This window comes from Vicia villosa, linkage group LG1 (assembly GCF_029867415.1).
Source record: "Vicia villosa cultivar HV-30 ecotype Madison, WI linkage group LG1, Vvil1.0, whole genome shotgun sequence".
Classification (NCBI taxonomy): Eukaryota; Viridiplantae; Streptophyta; class Magnoliopsida; order Fabales; family Fabaceae; genus Vicia; species Vicia villosa.
The window spans coordinates 15,511,816-15,524,623 of NC_081180.1; the positions used below are offsets into that span (position 1 = coordinate 15,511,816).

Genomic DNA, 12,808 nt, shown 5'->3' on the forward strand with positions numbered 1-12,808 from the left:
ATTACTATTTTCGGATTGTCATATATTCTTGCGTGCACTATAAAATATGACATATTCTAATAATACCTCAAAATGTACAATAACTCTACGAAGTCTTATTCTATTATACTGAGATATATATTATTCTCTTAATCTCAATAAACATCAAAACTTGATGTTTAGGTCGCTATTGAAAAGACACAATAATTCTTTGGCATGCAATAATATTGTGTTATTCTATCTTCAATAATCCACTTTTGTCAAGTCATAATATGAAAGTACAAGTAAATATCAATACTCCTATCGATTATGATATTGTATTATGAAGGTACTTATGGTTAAACGTAATTACTCTTGTAATAGGATATTCCTATATGTAATTACTATTCGTAGACCTATGTGGATATTCTATGACCTATAATTTAAAACTCATTAGTATAATCACTTCCCAAGACTTATACACATGAGTAAGTCTTATGATATTTTTGGGTTAGTGGGAGTTTATCAATAGCATTTTCATATGCTTGGGCCATTGTTTATAACATATTACTCTTAACTTAAATATGTTACTCTAAATTCATCGTTGATATAAGTTGTGAGTTTTAACTGGTATGATTTGTCTTTCTTATCGTATACAATTTCTGCAGCGTTGAAGTTTACTTCTCTTTGAATTGATTAGTGTTTTGACCATTATTGATATTCTAATATTAGAATCAATATTTTTAATAATTAATTATTGTCATCCAAGTGGGAGATTGTTAGATTAATTATTTAATTAATCAAATATGGATTGAAATAATTAATTATTAATTAATTATATTATATTATGGTCAAATGTTATTAAACACTAATTATTGATGAATTGTTTGATTGAGTTTTGTGCCTGAATGGACCGTGATGGGTTGGACCATTCAGTTAAGTCCAATGAGAGGTCTTTGCCCTCAACCGTTTAGCTATTTAAGCGTTGTCCCGTTAAACGATTAAGATACAGTGGAAAACCTAAACGGCAATGAGGGTAGTAATTTTTTCATACTCACTATTTGACGGCAATCTCATCAATCCTACAAGGTACACCGTTCTTATTATTCTTAATTATTGATTGATGAAATAATATGCTATAATTTGTATCTATTCGATTCAGTTAAATCTATCATAAGATACAAAGATTCTTATTAGACGTTTGATAAAGAAAAGAAAAAAATGCAATATGATAAAAGAAAAAGTGATTATCATATTGCATTTTTTTCTTTTCTTTATCAAACGTCTAATAAATCAAGACGTTTGATTTATTGTTTTGCTGCGCGTTTGGGTTTGGGTGAAAAAACCCGAACTCAACGGGTGTGGACGTGGGTGATATTTTTTCACCTGAATAGCCTTTGAATTCGAGTTCGTATGGTAATTTCGGGTGTGGGTTTGAGTAGTGTGAAAACCCGCACCCGACCCTACCCGTTGTCATCTCTAAATCTGAGAATAATTTAAATGAATATCCTACTTTATAGTATTGATGCTGAGTCGTCAGAGCCTTGTTGTACATCCACACATCCACATCACTAAAATTTATTTTTTTGGACAAAATTTGATGGAAATGACAAATACAACAATAAAAATGTTTTTAGGTGGGATTAACTTATAAATCTTTTTTAGTTAAGAGACTAAAGTAAAATATTAAATTAAATTAATTTCCTTGATGACTAAATGTGCCAATAAAACATAGTTATACAAAAATAAATGAGGTATAATAAGAAAAATAACCCTAATAATCTATTGTGTTGATCGAAGAGTTTTATAATAAAATGATACTTAAAAAGAAACGGAGGAAGTAGTTATTGAAAAAGTATAAGAAAATGATAAAAACAAATGAACAAAGAGAAAGTATAAGAAAATGATAAAAACAAATGAACAAATCTTCACAAAATCAATTATTCTCGGGGATTGCTCTTTATTTTGATCCGGTTTGCCTTTCTATCCACTGGAAAGTCCATAATTTGAAGATGGCCCAATCTTCAGAAAATCCTCGTGAGTTATTTCCTCTGAAGCCACTGGTTAATGCTTTTAACTTCTTCATATGCTCTATATTTTGTTTACAAGTTGTAAATTTACTAGCTAAAATAGCCGATTCTAGTTGAAAGTATGTTATTTTAGAAGTTCCACACATAGGGTTTGTTTGAATTGATTTATTTGAGCTTATACTTATCTACTAGCATAAATATTAATGTAGAATTTGTAACAGAGTCACAATTATTAACCTAAGTAGCATATTGAATGTTCAATCAATTTCAAAGAAACTGACTTAAACTGTTGAATTATTTTTTCAGCATTTCAGCAGAAGAAAGTCATAATACCCAACAAGTATGGCAATAAACTAGTAGGGATATTACATGAAGCTAGAACCAAAGAGATTGTTATTCTATGCCATGGTCTTCGAGCTTCTAAGGTTAGTTTCCGTCGTTTCTCAATTATTATGCAAACCATTATAAAATATAATAATTTGGGTTCAATCCATCTCATTGTTGAGTTATGTTTTTCAATCAATCTTCAGGAAGATGTTATCATGACACAACTTGCTGCTGCTCTAGAGAATGCTGGAATCAGTTCTTTCCGCTTTGACTTCACTGGAAACGGGTAAGTTTCTTGTAATACAGAACAAAACCATGAATTTTGTTCTTATTTATGCCTGTAATGTAATCTTGAACTTCAAAATCTGCAAGCAATTTCATTTTTTTCATGGAGTGGTTGGTGTAAGATGACAATGATTGAAAAGCATGTGATTCATAGAAGCAGATGTTGAATATTTTTATATTTTGACATTGACTAATAGCTTAATAGTGATATGTGATGTCACCAAACGTTTGTTATTACTCTGAGTTATGTTATTGTTATTACTCTGAGTTATGTTACTTAATGTTTACTTTCTATTCAAAATTTGATTTCTGTTTGGCATAATCTCAACCACTAGGGTTGTTTAACTGCTTCGCTTTGATTTATCTGATTTATCTTTCGGGTTTTCCTCCTAGGGAAAGTGAAGGTTCATTTGAATTTGGCATCTACTGGAGAGAGGTTGATGATATACATTCTGTGGCTCAACACTTTCAAGAAGCAAACCGTAGAGTTTTGGCAATTATTGGGCACAGTAAAGGTTTGTTCAGTTACATTGGTTTTTCCTATTTCTAGCCTTGTCCAGTGTCTGATACAAACACCGACACATGTGATTACATTCAGTTATAACATTATTTTGAATTATTATCAGTGTCAACATGTCTGTTGATGGTGTCAGTGCTTCATAGGTTAGTACTAGTAGTACGTTGAAACTGTTCTGAATAGTTTCTGTATCTTGGGGCAGGAGCTAGTGCGGTGCTTCTTTATGCTTCCAAGTATCATGATATTAAAACAGTCGCCAACCTCTCTGGTCGCTATGATCTGAAGGCAGGCCTTGAAAATCTTCTCGGAAATAATTTTATGGAGAGAATCAGAAAGGAAGGATTCATTGAGTTGAAGACTAAGTCAGGTAATCGTCCATTTAATCAGCCAGCCACGTGTTCCGTTCAAATACATAAACTGGTGTAGAAGAATGTATTTAAGAGTTGCTTTCAAGAAATTCAGGATTCATATAACTTGTTTGTTCCTCTTCTTCGAACTTGTTATTAATTGCTTTTGCATGAATTTACTGAATTGAGCTAGTCCAGAGTCTTTCATTGATTTGTTTTACTCTACACTCTTGTTCTAAGGCTACTGAACTTTTTTCTTAAAAAATTGGAGCTCTTTTTTCCTTTCAATCTATAGTGCAATGGTCCAACAACGTAATATTTACCACACCTCTTTTTTTGAAAGTGAAACAATGGATACACAAAATGTAACTTCTTCTACAACAAAAATGTAATTAGTATTGTTGAGTTCAGTTACAGAGGATATGGCATCAATCCTTTTTTGTAGGAAGTGTTGATTATCGTATTACTGAAGAAAGTTTGAAGGACCGGTTAAGCATAGATATGCATGAAACATGCAAGCAGATTGACAAAGAATGCAGGTGAGTAAAAAACTGTCTGACAGTTCATATTTCCTTTATAGTTTCACCCTTTCGTCTTCATTACAATTTACAACGTATATTCATTGCAATAATCTATACTGACCTGTGGAATCAGTATAGATTTTCATGCATTACTTCTCATTTTTGTCGTCTTCAGAAGTACGAGTTTCTATTGCTTCCATAAATATATGGTAAAATTACTTCTAATATAATTTTGAGAGACTGAAGAACTTGTATTGTTGATAATATGTTGTAGTATGTCTTATTTTGATTCATTATCTTATTATATGTGTGACAGGTTCCTAACTGTTCACGGTGATGCTGATGCAATAATTCCTGTTGGAGATGCATTTGAATTCGCAAAGATCCTACCTAATCATAAGCTGCATATAGTAGAAGGAGCTGATCATGTATATACCGATCATTTAGCTGAGTTAGCTTCAGTTGTGGTGGATTTTATGAAGGAAACCTTTGCAAAGGAACAAGTTTAATGCCATTTGATGTACGAATTCTCTATCCAATGTAAATTATATTTAGTCTGAGGAGGTTGTGGACTCGGGGCCTCATAGTTATGTACCATTTGATATTTTAAATAATGAAACAAGTTTGTTTAACTATCTATCTATGCACATTGAAAGTATTAAGAAAGATACAAAATTTTGAGACAAAGATAGTACCAAAAAAAGACGTTCTTCTATGAACATGTATTGTCAGGTGATAGTATTTTCCATCTATCAAACTGTATTGATCATGCAATTAATCATCTATTCAACTGAATCAATCATTTCACATATTACAACACTTGGAGGTATTTCTACAACAAGGAGGTTGGATATAAACCTAATGGCATAAATGATGCCGACAATCGAAGCAATATAGTAATCTCTCCCTATTATCTGACTTTAGAAAAAGCTCTGTGGGACATATCAAAGCCATGGCTCAAGTTTTTGTGCTCAGTAGCTTAAGCTTCATGTTCTTGTTCATTTTCTCAGGGAACCATAATGCTCAACTTCTACAAGCTATGATTGGAAGAAACAGGGTTGTTATCCACTGCTGAGTAAAGAGTTGTCACCATCAAACACATTTTCGTTTTTCATATCCTCCTGAAATCAACAACAAAAACTTACAAATGAATTTATAAACTATGCTAAATAGTTACAAGAGTTGTATAGAAGTGATAAACATCTTACAAGCTCAGATTTGAGCAAGTCAATCATCTCCTGTAAATCTGAGATATGATGTTTTAGTGCCTGAAAAAAATACAAACTTCATGAGATACAAGAACAAGTCTCAGTTTGTAAGAAGTTATTGCTATATTACCTCTCGCCTTTGAAGCTCCATAGACCGAGCCAATGCCTTTCTTCGTGTCAACAAGCTTTTAGGCCTCATAACCTGTGGCCGGAAGTAGTTCTTCCCACGATAAACAATTATTATATGGCCTTTGGCATCTTTGTCTACAGATACTAGCACCCCACCACTTTCAGCTTCCAACGATATCGCAATGTGCTTAACTTGGGCTAAGTTTTTTCCTTTTACAAGTATCTTCACCAACTCACGATATTTCCAGTGTAGATGCATATTTTCTATGGTGCCAGCATAAACATCTCGCCTCCCTGAAAATCTCATGCTGTTAACAATTTTTGCATATGGTAAATTTGAACAAAAGCAGCTAATCATAAAGCTATAATAAATTAGTTGTTCTTACCTAAAAGTAAGTATGGCTTCATACTCAAACCAATCTTCCTAAACAAAAATCTCTCTTCATTAGTTAATGTCTCCAAATCAGTTGGAAGGTCTGCTGGATTGAAATCGCCCTGTATTTTCACTAAATCCTTCTCAGCCTTCCTGAATTTTGCTTTTGCCTGTGACCATAAGAAGTTAGATGGATGTGTTAACAGAAAATAATCTATGGGAAGCTAGTTTATTCCAATCAGTCTTTTGTAACTTACTAGAGCTAGTTTATTCTCGTGGTTTCTGATTAAAGAAGAAAGTCTATCTAAGGTGGATTCTCTCATCATTTTCTCAACTTCTTGTGTACACGGTTGGTGTCCCCAGTTGGCAGTTGCTGCCCTAGTCTCAGCAAGGGTGCCAGCAAATAACGGCCTTTGAGATGATTTGCTATTTGATATAGTATTAGATGAAGCCTTTTGCCGTGCTTTCTCTTCTTCATCTTGTTGCAGAACAGTTAATTCCTGTCTGTTGGTCAGGGTTTTGGTAACGACAGGAGGCAAGAAGTCATTGCCCCTGTAAATTACAATATATTCCTTATTTCTAGAAAGTAGAGTTCCCCCAGTCAATTTCTGCAAATGCATGAAATGCAAACACCATAAGTTTGAAGAAAGGAATTAGTTATTTGCCTCAATATTGCCACAGGGTAAATTATAAACAAGACTAACTGTCAAAGCATTTAAGTTTCAAGTGCCAATAATTAATACAATTTTACAAGACTAAGAAATTTGGTGGTTAGTTTCCAAAATGCATGAGCATTACAAAAGTATAGCTGCAGTCAATCTTTTTTGGGTATTATTAGTTAAATGGTTTTTTTATAGTACCCAAAACTCATTAAAAAAAAGAGTCAGAATAATATGGGTTTCATGTAAGAACCACCGTCAAGCTTATCCTTCAATTGCGGCAAATCACTTGTGGCTTGAACCATAGCAACTTACTCCCATGAATATTATCAAACCGTGAACCACAGTTTAATAAGTTCAAGGAGTCATGTTGCTGAATTCTGATAATGGTAATGAAAACACAATAATTTCAATGTAATTGTGAGTCACACACATTTCGATATTAAGAGTATCTATTCCAATGACTAAGGTCATCTGATTCAGTAAGCATTAACTACAAAAAGCAGAGATGTTGTACTTGTACTTTCACCCAGTTGAGGGAAGGTTAACAAACTAGTTCGTCTTATGATACAAAATATATTTTTCTATCTGAGAAATATATCATGGTTATTAATGAATTATGCAGTCAACTTGCATGTGCTTGGCATTTTGGATTTAACTCTTTAGGTCAGTGGCGCATAGTCAAACATTGGCAATTCCCGGAAAGCTTTAAACTCAAGTGTTTGACCTTTCCTATTTTCAGATGAAAATAATAAAATGAAGAAAACCAGATACACGTTACAATACAAGACAGGTCTCATTTTTATTGATTCATCTATCTATATGCTCCTGTTTCATTTAGTAGAAAAAGCTTACAGCGGACTACTAGACTCAACAGCCATGGCCAAGGAGGTCGCCAAGCAGATGGGTTATTTTATTATATACCTTTTTAGCATGATAAAATTCCAATACAAATAAATGAAACAGTAATATTATCAAATTTCTAGCAGTTCATGAGAAATACCTTGAGTACTTCAGCCATCCTATCATTAGATGTAAAGGGAACACCACGTTTGATGGCTATTTTTGCAAGAGCACTTGTTTCCCACAGCTTTACTATAGCTCTAGCTAGACCTTGCAGTTCTCTATTTCTTCCTGCAGCAGTAAACAATAGTGTCTTTTGGAAAGAAAATTTTGAAGACATGAATTTGAAACTAGAGAGATTCCTGCATACCAAGGGCAAAATGCGGAGCCGTTCTTCTAGCAATCCTGCGCATCACAGTCATTTCCTTGTTGGATAAGTTACGTTTCACCCTATAGGGAAGAAGTCTGAACGGTGTTTTATACCCTGGAACCACAGCAGGTAACTGGTCTGCATCAACAGGTAAAGGCTCACGGCCTGTCCAGTCTTTGAAGCGCGGACCCAATTCATCTAACAAATGGTTGAGTTCGATCAATTCCATCGATTCTTCTTCACTCATGTCCTTCAAATACACTGCCGAGTCTCGATTAAATGATTCTATAGGTAAAACCGCTTCTTTCACACTTACTTGAGCACTACTTCCACTTCCAATATCCACTGAATTATCCATAGCATTCTCCTTAGCATCACATACTTTTGTGTAGGATTTTACGCAGGGTAGCTTGTAAGACATTCCTCGATATAACACTATGGAACTGCCCGATCGCCATACCACAATACCTCCAGTTTTACTCTGATAAATTAAGCAAGAAAGTAATACTATAAAGATAAAAGCTCTAGCAGTTCAGTTCAAATATTCTGATTAACAAAAGACAAATTATAAGCAAGTAAATGAGCACTAAGCAACCATGCTACAACCCTGTTTGGATAAACAACTTAATAAACACCTAATGCATAAGTGTGTGTGTACCATGTAAGTGTTTCAGTATAAGCTATTTCTATATCAAAAGATTAAATAAAGTTAAACTTTTTCCAAATAAGCTATTTTCCTAAGCTATCCAATAGACCTTATGAACATCTCATAAGTTGTTTCCACTTCTCATAACCTATCACAACATCACATATATTCAAATAAGTCATTCCAAACATTCGATAGCGAAGTGAAAATAACCTCAAGAATTTGATGAGCCCTTGTCATGTTAGCAGAAAGAGGAGAATCAAATTTGAACTTCACAACTTCATCAACCCTCCATTTTTTATGAACAGAATCCACCAATTCCTGAGTGATACCAGCAACTCCAACACTGAACCTCTCCACCATTCTCAACGCAACGTTTCTGAGCCTCTTTAACTCATGTTCAGGAATCAACCTCTCCGCCAACTCAGTATTGCTTCTTCTCTTCTTCAAACCACCACTTTCTGATTCTTGAACTTCTCTTTCAACAACAGAACCACCAGAATTTTTCTGTAACGGCTTCTCATTTTCTTCAATGTCATCGGAAGCAGCATCGGGTTCAGAATCAAACTGCGGATGTTTAGGGTTTTCGGCGACAGGCCAAGGAGATAAACGCTTTGGAAACTCAAAATTAAGAGAGGAATTACTCGTTGAAGACTCATTCTCTTTGAATTGTGGTGGTTCTTCTTCTAGTTGTGGTTGTGGTTCTTGTTGTTGTTGTTGTTGCTGCCATGGGAATTGAAGAGTTTGGGAAGGTAATTTGAGGGACCATTTATCTCGAATTTGGTCACTGAAACTTGCTTTCGAGCTCTTTTTCTTTTTCTTAATTTCGATTTGAGTTGGCTGGTTGGAACAAGAAAGTGAAAATTTGAAAATGGCGTTGGTTTGGGTTTGGGAAAACTGAAAATGACGACAAGAAGAAGAACGATACCAAGTCAGTGGAATTGGTTGGAGCGCCATATAATCAAAAACCTCCCAAAACTGGAATTATCTTACCAACACCAGAATAATAATCAATTTCACTTTTTTTTGTCTTTAATTTTACAAATTAAACTGAAATTTTTTAATTTTTTATATGAAAGGATAGAATGATATATTTTGATTAGATCACATTGTAAAATTGTCTATCTCTCGGTACATTTCCATTAAATACTTCTTTAAAGAGAAATGAGATGAAGCAATGACATTGTAAAATAATTTTGCATCAACTAATGACGATCATGTATTCTGCAAGTCAAATTGAAAATTTTAAATTTTTTATATGACTTGTGGGATGATATATTTTTATTGGATGACAATGTAAAACTTTTTTACATTGTCAGATGTTGGTACATCTCCATTAAATCTTTTTTTAAAGAGAAATAGGATGATGCACTGACAATGTAAACTAATTTGCGCTGTCAACCAATAACGACATGTTTTAGGTACACATTAATGTTTTGTAATCAAAAGAAAAGATCATAGTTCAGAATACTCAAACAATAAAATACTTATTGTGTGAGTAGATATATTTTTTTAATCAAAGGCAGTAATACTGATCAACAAGATTAAGGAGTCACAATTAGAGAAGATACCATTCAAAGAAAAGATTGCGGAATCAAAACTGGAATCAAGATACAAGATCATCTGATCTCCTCTCTTAAGATCATTGTTTGAATCAGAAATGATGTTTGCCTAAAACTATCATTATTCAGAAAAAGGACTCTCAAGAATTCTGAATAAAGGTTTCTCCATCTCAAATCATACAAAGAAGTATCATAAAACCATTATCCAAATGTGAAGCTAGGAGCAATTATTTTCAAGTTTGCTAAGAGAAGGAAAATCAAGTGTGTTTCAGTATGTTAGAAGATCACATGGAATCAGAATGTAGAAAGCAAGAACAAAGCATTGCTCAAATCAATACTGAACTTCGTAGTAGCTAAAAATATACTTCATCAACTAAACCTCTATCATATGTTCAAAATCTATAAGTGAAGAAGTTGCGACAAAAGGATAAGAAGATCAGAAGAATGGCTCTGATTAAGGATTTGTCGCTTATCAAACATTTCTAAGATAAAATAGATTCGGCTATTCTGAGAAATTGACTTTGAAAGAAAAGATTGAGTCTATGAACATTATATCATAGTAATACTTTTGGGTTTGGAAACTCCTTAAGAAGTCCACAATTGTTAATTAAGAAGATTTGGATCCTTTAGTCATGCTAAGCTTGAAATAAGTTCTAAAGATCAACTCAAAGCTCCTTTTAGGAATTCAAGTTGTTCAAATGATCAGAAGAGGCATTCATCCATCAAGAAAAGATATTCAAAGAAAACCTCAGAAGAAATTTTTTTTTGGAAAGCCAAGTCATCTGCATATTCAACCAATATCTTGATAAAGGATAAGACTAGGAAAGAAAAGTTCCTCTAGAAGCCATCAGTTTCTGAAGAAAGAAGTAAGTCGCATGACCAAGAAAAAAGGGGCCATTCACAAAGACATTTCTGTTTTGAAAGCAACACACTTCTTTCAGCAGACAAACCATCAGATCTCTGTAAGTAACATCTCTATTATATATACTTTTGTGTTATGTCTCCTATAAATTAACAATGCTCAGAAGAAAATGCTATATCTATTAAAGACCGTAATAAAGATAATATCTTTTTCAAAATCCTTTGCTAAGACATATTCATTTTTTTTTTCTATTGTCAGAAATAAAAGAATGGAATTTAAATATGTGAGTTTTTAAATGATTTTTTTTAGGAATATTACTTAGTTCAGTTCTGGGTTGTGAGACCTATGTTCTAGAAAAGTCCCCATGAGTTAAGAAACACTGCAAGACAGAATTATATTTGAAAGTACATCTTCTAGACTTCGATATCTAAAGAGTCTACTCAATATTTATTGTTTTTGCAAAGTCTTTTACACTACTAATTTACTTATTATGCCAGTTAGTGGATACTTGTATCACTATTGACATTCATTTGGGTAAACAACTTCATTTTTAATGAACTTTGCTTGCATGCTATATCCAAATTTATTATGTCTAGAGTTAATTCTGTATTTTATCATCTGTCTTGAAAATAGTAAATATTTAACTCATCCTTCATTTTTTTGTCATTTCATATCTCTGAACCATATCTTTTCTCTCTCTAAATACGTTTGTTTTCCTCTATTTATAGTTTTCATATATGTCCCTCATTCATTCATTTATTTTCAACTATATTTTCTTAATTCCATCTCTCATCCTTTCAAATGAGTTCGAAGACCTTTCATGGAGATAAAAATCTCCTTAAAGTTCCTTGTGAACTTCGCCCAAATGTTCCTCGTCTAAACATTGATGAGCTCAATCTCACTCAGAGTATCATTATGCAAGGATGGTCTAGATATATTTCAATGTTGCATGGCCCTATCTATCCAAATATGGTCAAAGAATTTTGGAAGTATGCTTCTATGAGATTCAATGGTTCTTCTGTCTCCTCGAACGTTTTCGGTAACTCTATCACCACCACTCTTACAACCATTGTTGATGCAATTGGCTGTGCTCAAACTGGAACTACTGCTGAAAATTATCGGTTCAAATATTCCCTTTTAGAAAGGCTAAATACCATTCATGACATGTCTGTCCTATTTGATCCAGCAAATCCCAGCAATCTTCTTCCCATTGCTAAAGTGTGGTTTTAACATGTGTTGTCTAACTTCCACCCGAGAGGTGTTAACCTGAACTCTCTGACATTCGATGACAGACTTCTTTTCTACTTCCTTGTGCATCACATAAGGGTAAATTTACCCCAAACCATTTTTAACCATCTAAGGGACTTGATTACTATCTCTAGACATCAACACCACTCCTTTATTCCATTTGGAAGAGTTCTATCTGCACTCTTCTTTATTGCTAAAATGGTTAGAGATGTCCATCATAATGGACCTAACAATGCACTTAAGGAGGAAAGATGTGAAGTCTTTGAAGTTTAGAAGGATGGTTGTTATGTATGTCTGTTATGCCTTGTCCTTGACTACTTTGTATTTTGTGTAACGTATCTGTACTTTTTAAAATGAATAAAAATCGTGTCCTTCTAGCTTATCTTTTTTTTTTTTTCAATAAGCAATTGATTTCGAAACGCACAAGGGGTGCAACCCAACCAAACAAATTACAAATTCGGTAAGCAAATAAGCGGTAACTTGTACCACTCATAAAACGAGAAGGAAGCGTTTAAATTTAATCTAGTTAGCCAACTCCACGAAAGGAACATTACATTGTAAACCACCATGTCGAAACAAAAGGAAACTTCCTCGAAAACAATGGAGTTACGCATAATCCAAATGCTCCAAACCAAAGCCATCCAAATGGTATTAATTTTCGTCTTGGCTCCGACCCCCTTCGTCTTCTCTTGAATAACCTCAAAATCCAAAAACTCTTCAAAGGAGAAAGGAACATCGTTCCCTAACCACCCGTAAATCTTCTCCCACACCTTCAAAGAAACAATACAAGAAAAGAACGTGTGCATCAAAGTCTCCGGAGCATTCCCGCAAAAGACACACGACAAGCTATTAATATTATTCACCCCTCTAAAAATTAAAGCATCAATAGTAGGTATTCTTGAAGAAAAGAATCTCCACAAGAA

The 12,808-nt window shown here is 33.7% G+C and overlaps 2 protein-coding genes across 2 annotated transcripts; one reads left to right on the top strand and one right to left on the bottom strand.

The window, feature by feature from the left end:
• Nucleotides 1-1,836: 1,836 nt before the first annotated feature.
• LOC131629426 (uncharacterized) lies at nucleotides 1,837-4,704 on the top strand. The gene is made up of 7 exons (XM_058900215.1): nucleotides 1,837-1,995; nucleotides 2,295-2,413; nucleotides 2,519-2,601; nucleotides 2,994-3,115; nucleotides 3,320-3,484; nucleotides 3,910-4,003; nucleotides 4,302-4,704. Exons 1-7 carry the CDS (start codon nucleotides 1,875-1,877, stop codon nucleotides 4,492-4,494), a joined length of 897 nt encoding a protein of 298 aa, XP_058756198.1. The 5' UTR covers nucleotides 1,837-1,874; the 3' UTR covers nucleotides 4,495-4,704.
• LOC131629417 (CRM-domain containing factor CFM3, chloroplastic/mitochondrial) lies at nucleotides 4,678-9,226 on the bottom strand. Its single transcript, XM_058900204.1, has 8 exons — nucleotides 8,427-9,226; nucleotides 7,568-8,048; nucleotides 7,358-7,488; nucleotides 5,953-6,303; nucleotides 5,709-5,865; nucleotides 5,324-5,616; nucleotides 5,194-5,253; nucleotides 4,678-5,106 (listed from the first exon to the last, which is right to left on the bottom strand). The coding sequence occupies exons 1-8, from the start codon at nucleotides 9,168-9,170 to the stop codon at nucleotides 5,047-5,049; spliced, it is 2,277 nt and encodes a 758-aa protein (XP_058756187.1). The 5' UTR covers nucleotides 9,171-9,226; the 3' UTR covers nucleotides 4,678-5,046.
• Nucleotides 9,227-12,808: the final 3,582 nt, after the last annotated feature.